The following is a 12,372-nucleotide window of genomic DNA, read 5'->3' as shown; positions in this document are numbered from 1 at the left end:
CGCAAGGGAAGTTCCCCCCAACAAGGGAACGGGTTTACTAGGTGACGTCTCACGTTCAACCCTTAAACTCTTCACGTTACCAAATGCGAGAGGTAGAAAGATAATGGCTTCGGTCAAACGAATATATCTACTCAAATTTCCGTAATGGCTGGCTCATATGTCCTCTGCTCTAGGAATTGCTTATGACCGAGTCAGATCACTCCTGAAAGCGACCTACTAGTTGGGCCACTAGTATTATTCTCAGAATGCCTGCATCGGCTGGTACATATGCCCTAGCTCGTAGCATTCAGTAGACCCTCCGACACACTGACATTCGTCAGACGTACCACAGGGGTGGTTCTCTCCCGACCAGTATCTGGGTGAAATGGAACGACACACACACGCTTCTCCCGCACCAGTCCTGCCTATAGCTATTAATGGTATATATGTATCTTGCTACACAATTGGTATGGAATTAACCCAAAATTGCGGCCATAGTTTTATCTTCAATGCCTCCCACGGGGTGCCAATATGTCGTGACGTTGTATTAGTTAATGTGACGACTGCTGCTCATCGAATGATTAACGGTTTATAATTGCGTGATTAAATGAATCAGACAATTATTAACTCATTAACCTGGGCACCATGGGGAAAATTAGTTTTATTGAGTTTCTATTTCCCAAATTACCTCAAAGAATATCAGAATATCGATTTGACAACAGTCGCTAATTAATCAATTTCCTCTACAGTCTCATTCTGAACGTCGCATAATCCGGGAATCTGCACAAACCCGAGTCCCACCAATGAGTTCGTACCACACCAATTTTAGTTGACTATTTATTTACTAGAAAGCTAAAATGATAATAGAAGATACGCATAAACAAAAACACAGTCTAGGCTGTTGATTAGAACTTAGTACAACGGGCCAACACACTCTGACGCGTGTTCCCCAAAATGGGGATTTAAAAGAGAGAAAAAGAGAAAGTACACGAGAGAAATATACATTTGGGTGCATTTGTCAGCTATGCTTATTTGAACCCTGACCTTGCCCCGAACTGCCGCTCTTATGGGTCAGAATATAATGATGTAATTACGTGTTGAAGGTCTCCGCTGTGGGTCTCTCCGCGTGGGCCGTTTAGGCTTCAAGAAATGACGCACTTCTCGGGTGCAACTCTCTGGTTGTCCTCACGATGTCAGTGTCCTTTTTGCTTAGTGGTCTGATTCCTCACCCTTGTTCTGAAAGTGTTCTTCTGAGGACAGCCAGCCCTGTAGCTCAGGGCTCACGGCGTAGGAATGAAAACAGTGTAGATACCACGATTCGATGGGGGGTTGAGACCGGGTGGTCCGGCTTGAATTCACCCGCTTAGATGCAGCTATTCATCCATAGCATGAGAAGAAAAGGATTCCTTTGTCTTCAACCTCGTGTTGTGTTTTGGGTTCGTTGACTACTCAGACCTTTGCTGCAGCTCGGGTCACTTAGTCTGATATGTTAATTCTTAACTCACATGTCTTATACCCTCGGGTCAGATGTGGGCATAACCGCCTTTAGGGCAATTCTCTGGGCCTACCAAGTTATGAGGCAAGGTCTAGATTTTACTCAAATCCAATTTTAGACAACTAACTTCACATTTCATCTTTACCAAAACATTCTCTTTGATTTGAACATTTCCCACACAACGTACAATGTATAAACATCAAGCATATACTAGGAAAACTCTTAAAGTTACAATGTTTTCATAATGACGTCGTCCTTTAACCTTTAATAACAAAACAAAAATGACATAAATTTTCATATTCCATCTATCGTCATTACCACCATTGTGGCTGACGGAAACCATTGTTCCAAAGTCCATTTATTCCATGTTTAATGTTCTGAGGCCGGTTCTCCATAGTGAGAGGACAAAAGAATTTTGTCTGTTGCCTAAGATTTACAATGGGTGTGAGGGGTCAAAAACCCCCCACATCTTCATACCCCTAGATCTCTCCTAAGTTGGGGGTGAGAGATAATCGGTACGGTCATGACACCTCATACAAGGCAGCATTATCATGAAGAGGTTTCATTCAGGTCTCTCTTTAAATAAACACTGTCTTTGGCAGGAGGAAAACCAAACTTCGAGGAACCAAAGATGTCCAAACCAGCAAGACGACACCTCTGCTCCCAATGTGGAAAGAGTTTTAACCAGTTAGGAAGCCTGAAAAGCTCATGAGCGAATACATTTACATTTACATTTAAGTCATTTAGCGAATACACACAGGGGAGTTGCCTTACCACTGCACCCAGTGTGGAACTAGGTTTACCAAATTAGGAAGCCTGAAAAGACATGAGAGGATACACACAGGAGCGAAGCCACACCATTGCGCCCAGTGTGGAAAGAGTTTTAACAAGTTAGGAAACATGAAATCTCATGAGCGAATACACACAGGGGAGAAGCCTTACCACTGCTCCCATTGTGGAAAGAGTTTCAGAGAGTCAGGAAAGCTGAACGCTCATGAGCGAATACACACAGGGGAAAAGCCTTACCGCTGCTCCCACTGCGGAAAGCGTTTTAACCATTCAGAAAAGCTGAAAGAACACATGAGACTGCACACAGGGGAGAACCCTTGCAAATGCTCAGACTGTGGGAAGACATATTACTCATCACGGTCACTTAAACGTCATGTGAGAATCCACACGGGAGAATAATTACTTCTCCTCGTGTGTAAATTCATGTTTCACATCACATTGATTTAAAATTCATCAGAGAACATACACAGTGCTCCAATTTATATTGTTGACTGAGAATGTGTTTACTTGTTTATACCATATTGAATTGTACAAAGTAGTCTTAAACATATATTTCTATGTTTTTACGAGAAAACATGAAGTGAATATGGAGTCTGTCAGTTTGAATATAGAGTAGATCAGATTCCATGTGTTTAAATGGTCCTTTTTTAAACTCTGACTGTGTGTGTTTATCTGGGTGTGTCATTCCTCCAGCACTACAGATAGTACAGTGATATTTGGATGTGATGCATTTGCTCCATTGTTTACATTGGGGGGGAAAACAATTGAATCAATTTTAGAATAATGCTGAAATATAACAACATTTGGAAAAGGTGAAGGGGTCTGAATACTTAACGAATGCACGTGTGTGTATACTGAACCAAAATATAAACAACAATTTCAACGATTTACAGTTCATATAAGTCAGTCATTGTAAATAAATAAATTAGGCACTAATCTATGGACTTTACATGACTGGGCAGGGGCGCAGCCATTGGTGGGCCCTGGAGGGCATACGCCCACCCATTGCGGAGCCAGGCCCAGCCAATCAGAATGAGGTTTTCCCCACAAAAGGGCTTCATTACAAAGAGAAATACAAGTCGGGTGGCTGGTCTCAGACGATGTGGAGGTCCTGGGCTGGCGGCGTTATATGTGGTCTGTGGTTGTGAGGCCAGTTGGATGTACTGCCAAATTCTCTAAAACGACGTTGGAGGCGGCTTCTGGTAGAGAATTTAACATTCAATTATCTGGTAACAGCTCCAGTGGATATTCCTGCAGTCAGCATACCAATTGCACACTCCCTCAAAACTTGAGACATCTGTGGCATTGTGTTGTGATAAAACTGCACATTTTAGAGTGGCCTTTTATTGTCCCCAGCACAAGGTGCACCTGTGTAATGATCATGCTGTTCAGTCAGCTTCTTGATATGCCACACCTGTCAGGTGGATGAATTATCTTGGCAAAGAATAAATGTTAACTAACAGGGATGTAAAAAATTCTGCAATCTTTTTTTTTAGCTCATGAAACATCCAACACTTTACATGTTGCAATTATATTTTTGTTTATTGTAGTAACTATCAGTTTTAGGAAAAATATTTCAACTTATTTTTTACTTTACTCAATATATGACTTCAGCGATAGTCAACATGTTGAAAACCTGTGAACGTCTAAATAAGAAATTGGGCCATTTAAACAGCAGGTGTCGAACACTTTAGACAACGGGGAGAATTTTTTGATGTGCTTTGTATCTTCGACGTAAAAACAAGTTTTAGACTTCCACACAAAATTACTTCTTTACTTATTTTATGTTTAACCTGTTGAGGATAGAGGGCGCTATTTACACTTTGGGGAAAAGTTGTGCCCAATTTAAACGGCCTCGTACTCTATTCTTGCTTGTACAATATGCATATTATTATTACTATTGGATAGAAAACACTCTCAAGTTTCTAAAACCGTTTGAATTATATCTGTGAGTAAAACAGAACTCATTTTGCAGCAAACTTCCTGTCAGAAAGTGAAAAATCTCAAATCGAGGCTCTGTTCTAGGGCTTGCCTATAAATGTGCTTGATATATATTAGTATACATGCACTTCATACGCCTTCCACTAGATGTCAACAGGCAGTGAGAGAAGAAATGGAGTGTATAACTTGATCTGAGGTCGAATAAAAGCTCTTGGCATGACGTGACACCAGTTTCCTGTTTTCTGGAGCGCGCAAGAAGGGACCTGGTATTGCCTTCTGAAAAGCTGTCGTTATAGACGACTAATATCTCCGGCTTTGATTTTATTTGATAAATGTGACAATATCATCGTAAAGTATGTTTTTTCAATATAGTTTTATTAGATTATTGAAATTTTTTCGGGACGTTAGGCGTGTTGCTTTGTCTGCGTTTGTTCACGAAGGAGAGCTTCGCGCCACTTTGCTAGCTTTCCGTGCTAATTGACTGCAGAAGAGGACATTCTAAAACCAAACAACGATTGTTCCCGACAAAGGACCCATTGTACAACATTCTGATGGAAGATCATCAAAAGTAGGACCCATTTTATGATGCTATTTCATATATCTGTCGTACATGTGTACTATTAGTTTGCGCCCAGATTTTGGGCACTCTCTCACCATAACGTAAGCTGGATGTCGTAATGAAGTTATTTTTAGAATTCTAACACGGCGATTGCATTAAGAACTAGTGTATCTATAATTTCCTATACAACATGTATTTTTTAGTAACGTTTATGAATAGTTATTTGGTCAGAATAGGTGAGTGTCCTAAAAATATCCGGACTTTCTGGGAAAAAGATGCTACGTTAGCACAATGTATAACCACTGATTTCAGCTCTAAATATGCACATTTTCGAACAAAACATAAGTGTATTGTATAACCTGATGTTATAGGACTGTCATCTGATGAAGCTTGTCGAGGTTAGTCAAAAATTATATATCTTTTGCTGGTTTGTTACGATCGCTAGCTTTTGCTGCTGGTAAATGTTTCTGGCTATTGTGGTAAGCTAATATAATGCTATATTGTGTTTTCGCTGTAAAACACTTAAAGAATCGGAAATATTGGCTGGATTCACAAGATGTTTGTCTTTAATTTGCTGTACACCATGTATTTTTCATAAATGTTTTATGATGAGTATTTAGGTATTTCAATTTGGTCTCTGAAAAATGTCTGTGCTTTTATATTTGTATTTGGTGGTGAGCTAACATAAATATACGTGGTGTTTTCGCTGTAAAACATTTTAAAAATCGGACATGTTGGCTGGATTCACAAGATGTTTATCTTTCATTAGCTGTATTGGACTTGTTAATGTGTGAAAGTTAAATATTAAAAAAATATATTTTTTGAATTTCGCGCTCTGCCTTTTCAGTGGAATGTGGGAGGAGTGGCGCTAGAGGAACCCCTGTCCTAGACAGGTTAAGGAAGTGTGTAGGTCGCATTCTGTATCATACAGCTATGAAAGTTATATATTTAGAACACCTATGAAAGTTATATATTTAGAACCACCTGCTCAATTGGAATCCAGCGACGTCTGTGTCCTAGAACTGTTTAGTTTTTTGTGTTCGGACTGGTAAAACAGGATGAGTAAAATAAGTAATGTAAACATATCAGTAATTACCAGGAAGCTCTACATTTATTTTAAAATCACACTAAGATTGTTAAAACTGGCCTCAGGTTATTGAGGGATCTGATTAGGATTTGCCCTCATAGCAAGGTTGATTTATCATGTGGAGGTTTCATTCAGGTCTCTATTTTTTTAAAACACACTGTCTTTGGCAGGAGAAAGACCAGACTCAGAGGAACCAGAGCCAGGGATGTCCAAACCAGCAAGACGACACCAGTGCTCCCACTGTGGAAAGGGATGGAACCGATTATGGGACCTGAAACAACACAAGAGAATACACACAGGGGAGAAGCCTTACCACTGCTCCCAGTGTGGAAAGCGGTTTAACCAGAAAGGTCATCTGAATGAACATGAGAGAATACACAGAGGGGAGAAGCCTTACCACTGCTCCCAGTGTGGAAAGTGTTTTAAACAGTCAGGGGAGCTGAAACGACACGAGAGAATACACACAGGGGAGAAGCCTTACCACTGCTCCCAGTGTGGAAAGTGTTTTAACGATTTAGGGAACCTGAATCGACACGAGAGAATACACACAGGGGAGAAGCCTTACCACTGCTCCCAGTGTGGAAAGCGGTTTAACCAGAAAGGTCATCTGAATGAACATGAGAGAATACACAGAGGGGAGAAGCCTTACCACTGCTCCCAGTGTGGAAAGGGTTTTCAACAGTCAGGGGTGCTGAAACGGCATGAGAGAATACACACAGGGGAGAAGCCTTACCACTGCTCCCAGTGTGGAAAGAGATTTAACGATTTAGGGAACCTGAAAAAACATGAGAGAATACACACAGGGGAGAAGCCTTACCACTGCTCCCATTGTGGAAAGGGTTTTCAACAGTCAGGGGAGCTGAAATGGCATGAGAGAATACACACAGGGGAGAAGCCTTACCACTGCTCCCATTGTGGAAATGGTTTTCAACAGTCAGGGGAGCTGAAATGGCATGAGAGAATACACACAGGGGAGAAGCCTTACCACTGCTCCCAGTGTGGAAAGAGTTTTAACGATTTAGGGAACATGAATCGACACGAGAGAATACACACAGGGGAGAAGGCTTACTACTGCTCCCAGTGTGGAAAGGGTTTTGACGAGCCGGGGGAGCTGAAATGGCATGAGAGAATACACACAGGGGACTTGCTGTCTTATATTGTTGACTGATAATGATTACCTGTTTTTACCATATGAACTTGAATTGTACAAAGTATACTAAAACATATATTTGTATGTTTTTATTAGAAAACATGAATTGAATATGGAGTTTGAATATAGAGTAGGTCAGATTCCTTCTGTTTTAAATGGTCCTTTTTTAAACTCTGACACTGTGTGTGTGTTTATCTGTGTGTCATTCCTCCAGCACTGCAGATAATCAAGTGATGTTTGGATGTGATGCATTTGTTCCGTTGTTTACATTTGCAATGTTGGCCCACTGATGATTTAATGAAATGAAAATGTTCACAGACTCCGTAATAGAAAATGTTAATTGTATGTGTCCACATATCTGAGTATGTGACTTGTGGTGGATGAATCAGAATTAGTTGGGTAACATAGATAATTAAGATGTCTTATCTGCATAATATGCTGATGTGATATACTTGTTATTAGAATGTATCCCTTCGGACTCTGGTGTTGGCAGTTGCACTTCTTCCCTCAGCTGGGGCTCAGTCACCTAGGGCCCAGAGAGGTCAGAGGGGAGAGGTCAGGCTTGTCTTTCACATGTCTTTCACATGTCCCTGGTGCTATGCAGAATATCAGGAAGGGAAGAGGACAGGAGGGAACATTGTCTTCATATGTGAATGTATCTGTTAAACTATGTGAAGGGATGGTGTGATTAATGGGGAACCAATTACTGGTTTCCACAATGTCTATGCGCAAGTCACTCCCTCCTTTCGCATTGGGGGTATGACCTAGAGGCTCACTCCCCTCAGTGAGCGTGTCCAGGAGTGGGGTCAAGAAGGGGTTTTACTTGAGATGGGGGTATCTAGAGTTGACAATTGAGTTATGCCATTGGATGAGTTGGTGTTTTTGTGCTATGAACCAAACTGAACGATAATTTATAGCGAATGCTATCTGGCTACGGGATACTCCTTTCTCATTATAAAATCTCACTTTGTGAACTGTTCCTAATATCTGTGGTTTGTTATGTCGACTAGGGGGTGGATCTTTGCTATAAAAGATCTCAGTAGCCATTGTGTTGCCACTCTCAACGGTTCATTCGAAATAGTGAATTGTTGAAAGTCATTGCAAAGATCTTATTATTAAAGATGTAGTTTAAGTATAACTGATTGGTGTGTGAAGTTTGTCTCTCCTCATTTGGTAATACAGAAATTAACCACCACAGACTAACCTTGTGAAACTGACCTATTATAATCTCCTGTTCCTGGGAGTATCATCCTGTGTTGCAAACCAGCTACACCTGCGCCCTTGTATGAATAAAGTCCCTCCCAGGAACAGGAAACTATAAAGATATGTGCCCATCACCCAATGCTTCAGGAATTCAGACTGTCTACACTGCGCTGTGTAACTGTTATTCTCTCTGAGCTCAGAAATAAAGAATCTTGGTTTGACTTGCACTCCAGCAGATCCTTATTTTATAATATCCACCACAACTTTCCCACGGATTGCTGTTTATCATTGTCTCAATGAAGAGTTCTTTGTTTTACTTTCCTGGGGGCATTTACAAACCTCCCACTGGTTGAATAAACTTTGTTTCCATGTCATTTCAACAAAACAAATCAATGTGATGATGTTTGATCAATGTGGGAAACTGATTGGATTTGTAAAAAGCCATGAACATCAGGTATTTTAAATTTTTCACCGAACTGGCAACCTAAATCCAGTGACAGGTGACATTTTGTGTTGATTTCATGTTGAATTCACTTTAGTTGACGACTCAAAGAAATGTAAATAGAAACTAGATGTTGAACTGACGTCTGTGCCCAGTGGGCTGGTTTGAATACGCGGCAGGTGTTGGATCAATATCCACCTTAGTAGCTAAGTTTCCATGTAATTTGTGCCAGATTTCCATGTGAATATTCTCAAATCTGCATAAAACAATATACACATTTTCCCATCAGAAATGTTTGCATCAACCAGACTTATTGTGGATAAAAGGCTTTGCGTTATGACGTAGTGCACAAGAAAAATAACGTTTGCTGTTAAATTCCCATGTACCGAATTAAAAATACAAGTTAAATTGGTTTCCATCACATTTTCAACTCCACTGATGGTTTTAAAAACTTGTGTGAAATAGGAAACGTGCTCTTGTCCAGTGCACTGTAGCCAACAAAAATAAAAAAATAAAAAATACTAAACTGTTCATGTTGGAAATTATTACTAGGTTTGTTTTGTTAGTGAATTGACACATCCTGTCCTATTTTATTAAAGGGAAGATGTTATGGGTTTAAGATGGCACAGTGATGCCATCATTTGGTAAATGTTCATTACTGCAACTCATGTGTTTTACCGGTGTGCTTGAGATACCCGGATGAACTGTGATGTACGGAACAAGACTGGTTACTCGCATCAATGCCTCTGTCTCGTCATTTAACATTCAAACAATGTACTGAATGAAAAATGCAAGTTAAATGGGTTTTCATTGCATTTTCAACTCTACTGATGGTTTTGAAAAACCGTTGAGTTATATAGCAAACGTGCTCTTGTCCAGTGCACTATGGCCAACAGCTCACATATACAGTGCTGGTAGGCTACCTATATGATGAAATTATTATGGATGAGAGCGATATTATTTTATTTGTCAAATGGCAACCAAGCATCAATCATCATGTCACCAGAAGAAGACCATCAAAATGTATTGGAAAGGAGCATCAAGCTCATCACGTGCAGTTTCACCACCCTCTGAAGTTCATAACTTATTTCATCTGTAGCCTAATAAACTACATGGGTTCCCAAGTCGTAGAGGGAGGACCACACAACATATCATCACGTGACTCCAAGTTAACTGAGATATGATCGTTATTAAATCAATATTTGCACATAAAGGATTTCTCGTTTATACATTTTTAATGACACAAAAAGACCCCACCATGTCAAACGAAATAACAAATCGTCTGTCTGCATTTATAAAAGTGTACAGGCATAGCCTGTTTCCATCAGCCCGGTCATTACTTTGGAAATGGTTGGATCAATATCCACCTTCATGATATGGATGAAGCCTGATTTGGAATGTCTGAGTAGTTCTGTCTGATGTCATAATACATCCCTCTGATAATCAAGTGATATTCACATGTGATGCATTTGCTCCATTGTTTACCTTTAAGTTGGAGGCCCACTCTGATGATTTATGTCTTACATAGTGGGGCTTTAAAATAACAGTATGGTGACATCTTAGGTGGCTTGAAATGAATAGGATTATTAATGGGCTGATGGTTGGTGGTGCTACTATATAGGTAAGGTTGTCCAATATGAATGTTCAATACACACAATATGTTGATCGCTAGCCAGTTAGCTAGCTGCTACAGTCCAATATGAATGTTCAATACACACTAGGTTGATCGGTAGCCAGTTAGCTAGCTGCTACGTCTTTAGCCGCACAGCTAGCTAACACAACTCGCTATTAAACAAAATCAAAATGGACTCCAGGCCTGGTGGTGGCAGCAGTGCACTACAACCACTTTTTACCGGAGCTTCCAGAGTGAAAAATAATTAGGCTGTATAAAGAGGGCACGACAAAACCTATTCCCCCTCAGCAGACTGAAAAGGTTTGGCATGGGTCCTCAGATCACAACGAGGTTCTTCACTGACATGTTCAACTTCTCCCTGTCTGAGTCTGTCATACAACATGTTTCAAGCAGACCACCATAGTCCCTGTACCCAAGAACACCAAGATAACCTACCTAAATGACTACCGACCCGTAGCACTCACGTCTGTAGCCATGAAGTCCTTTGAAAGGCTGGTCATCTCTGTGGAGATGGGAGAACCTTCCAGAAGGACAACCACCTCTGCAGCACTCCGCCAATTAGGCCTTTATGGTAGAGTGGCCAGACGGAAGCCACTCCTTAGTAAAAGGCACATGACAGCCCACTTAGAGTTTGCCAAAAGGCACCCAAAAGATTCTCAGACCATGAGAAACAAGATTCTCTGGTCTGATGAAATCAAGATTGAACAATGGCCTGAATGCCAAGCGTGACGTCTGGAGGAAACCTGGCACCCTCCCTACGGTGAAGCATTGTGGTTGCAGAATCATGCTGTGAGGATGTTTTTCAGCAGCAGGGACTGGGAGGCTAGTCACAATTGAGGCTAAGATGAACAGAGCAAAGTACAGAGAGATTATTGATGACAACTTGCTCCAGAGATCTCAGGACCTCAGACTGGGGCGAAGGTTCACCTTCCAACAGGACAACGACCCTAAGCACCCAGCCAAGATAACAAAGGAGTGGCTTCAGGACAAGTCTCTGAATGTCCTTGAGTGGCCCAGCCAGAGCCCGGACTTAAACCTGATAGAACATCTCTGGAGAGACCTGAAAATAGCTGTGCAGCAACGATCCCAATCCAACCTGACAGAGTTTGAGAGGATCTGCAGAGAAGAATGGGAGAAGCTACCCAAATACAGGTGTGCCAAGCTTGTGTCGTCATACCCAAGAAGGCTCGAGGCTGTAATCACTTCCAAAGGTGCTTCAACAAAGTACTGAGTAAAGGGTCTGAATACTTATGTAAATGTAGTATTTCAGTACAAATTTCTAAAAACCTGTTTTTGCTTTGTCATTATGGGGTATTGTGATGTCATTATGGGGTATTGTGATGACGGAAAAACATAATTTAATCAATTTTAGAATAAAGGTGAAGAAGGAATATGTTTTGGGAGTGAAAGAGGAGACCGAATATCAGATTAACTCTAGTGAGTACTGTCTAACAAAATTTGGAAAAGGTCAAGGCGTCTGAAAACTTTCCAAATGCTGTCCTCTCCAAATTTAGCTGTATTTTATTGGTTGGAATTGTTTTAAGATGGCCATACCGTGGATTATTTAGCTGTTTGATTTGTAATTCTAGGACCTCTTTAGGTATAAAAATAAATATTTATATATACAGTACCAGTCAAAAGTTTGGACACACCTACTCATTCCAGAGATTTTCATTATTTTTACTATTTTCTGCATTGTAGAATAATAGTGAAGACATCAAAACTATGAAATAACATATATGGAATCATGTAGTAACCAAAAAAGTGTTAAACAAATCTAAATATATTTTATGTTTGAGATTCTTCAAAGTAGCCACCCTTTGCCTTGATGACAGCTTTGCACACTCTTGGCAATGTAGAAAAAAGTTAAAATAAAGAAAAACCCTGCAATGAGTAGGTGTGTCCAAACTTTTGACTGGTGCTATATATATATATATATATATATATATAAAATACATATTTAAATCAAATATTGAATTTGGGCTTTACCAATATTACCTAACTAACAAACTAAGTGTTTGAAAACTTGTTTTGAAAATGCCACCAGCTGTCCATCACTACTGTAAATAAAACACAGCATCTTGTTTACATCCT

The 12,372-nt window shown here is 40.3% G+C and overlaps 1 protein-coding gene across 1 annotated transcript in view; it reads left to right on the top strand.

Annotated features, from left to right (window-relative positions):
* Positions 1-1,912: 1,912 nt before the first annotated feature.
* The window catches only part of LOC120039787 (zinc finger protein 850-like), a gene marked incomplete at its 3' end in the record, with an annotated part of 135,897 nt that continues 125,437 nt past the window's right edge, over positions 1,913-12,372 (top strand). Inside the window, exons 1-2 of the mRNA XM_038985166.1 lie at positions 1,913-1,918; positions 6,305-6,783. Of these exons, the coding sequence (XP_038841094.1) occupies positions 1,913-1,918; positions 6,305-6,783 (485 nt within the window). The remainder of the gene's footprint in view (positions 1,919-6,304; positions 6,784-12,372) is intronic.

The sequence above is a fragment of the Salvelinus namaycush genome, unplaced genomic scaffold (genome assembly GCF_016432855.1).
Source record: "Salvelinus namaycush isolate Seneca unplaced genomic scaffold, SaNama_1.0 Scaffold3, whole genome shotgun sequence".
NCBI classification, from domain to species: domain Eukaryota; kingdom Metazoa; phylum Chordata; class Actinopteri; order Salmoniformes; family Salmonidae; genus Salvelinus; species Salvelinus namaycush.
Note: the sequence above shows the minus strand (reverse complement) of the source record. Positions and strands in the feature narration are given on the sequence as shown.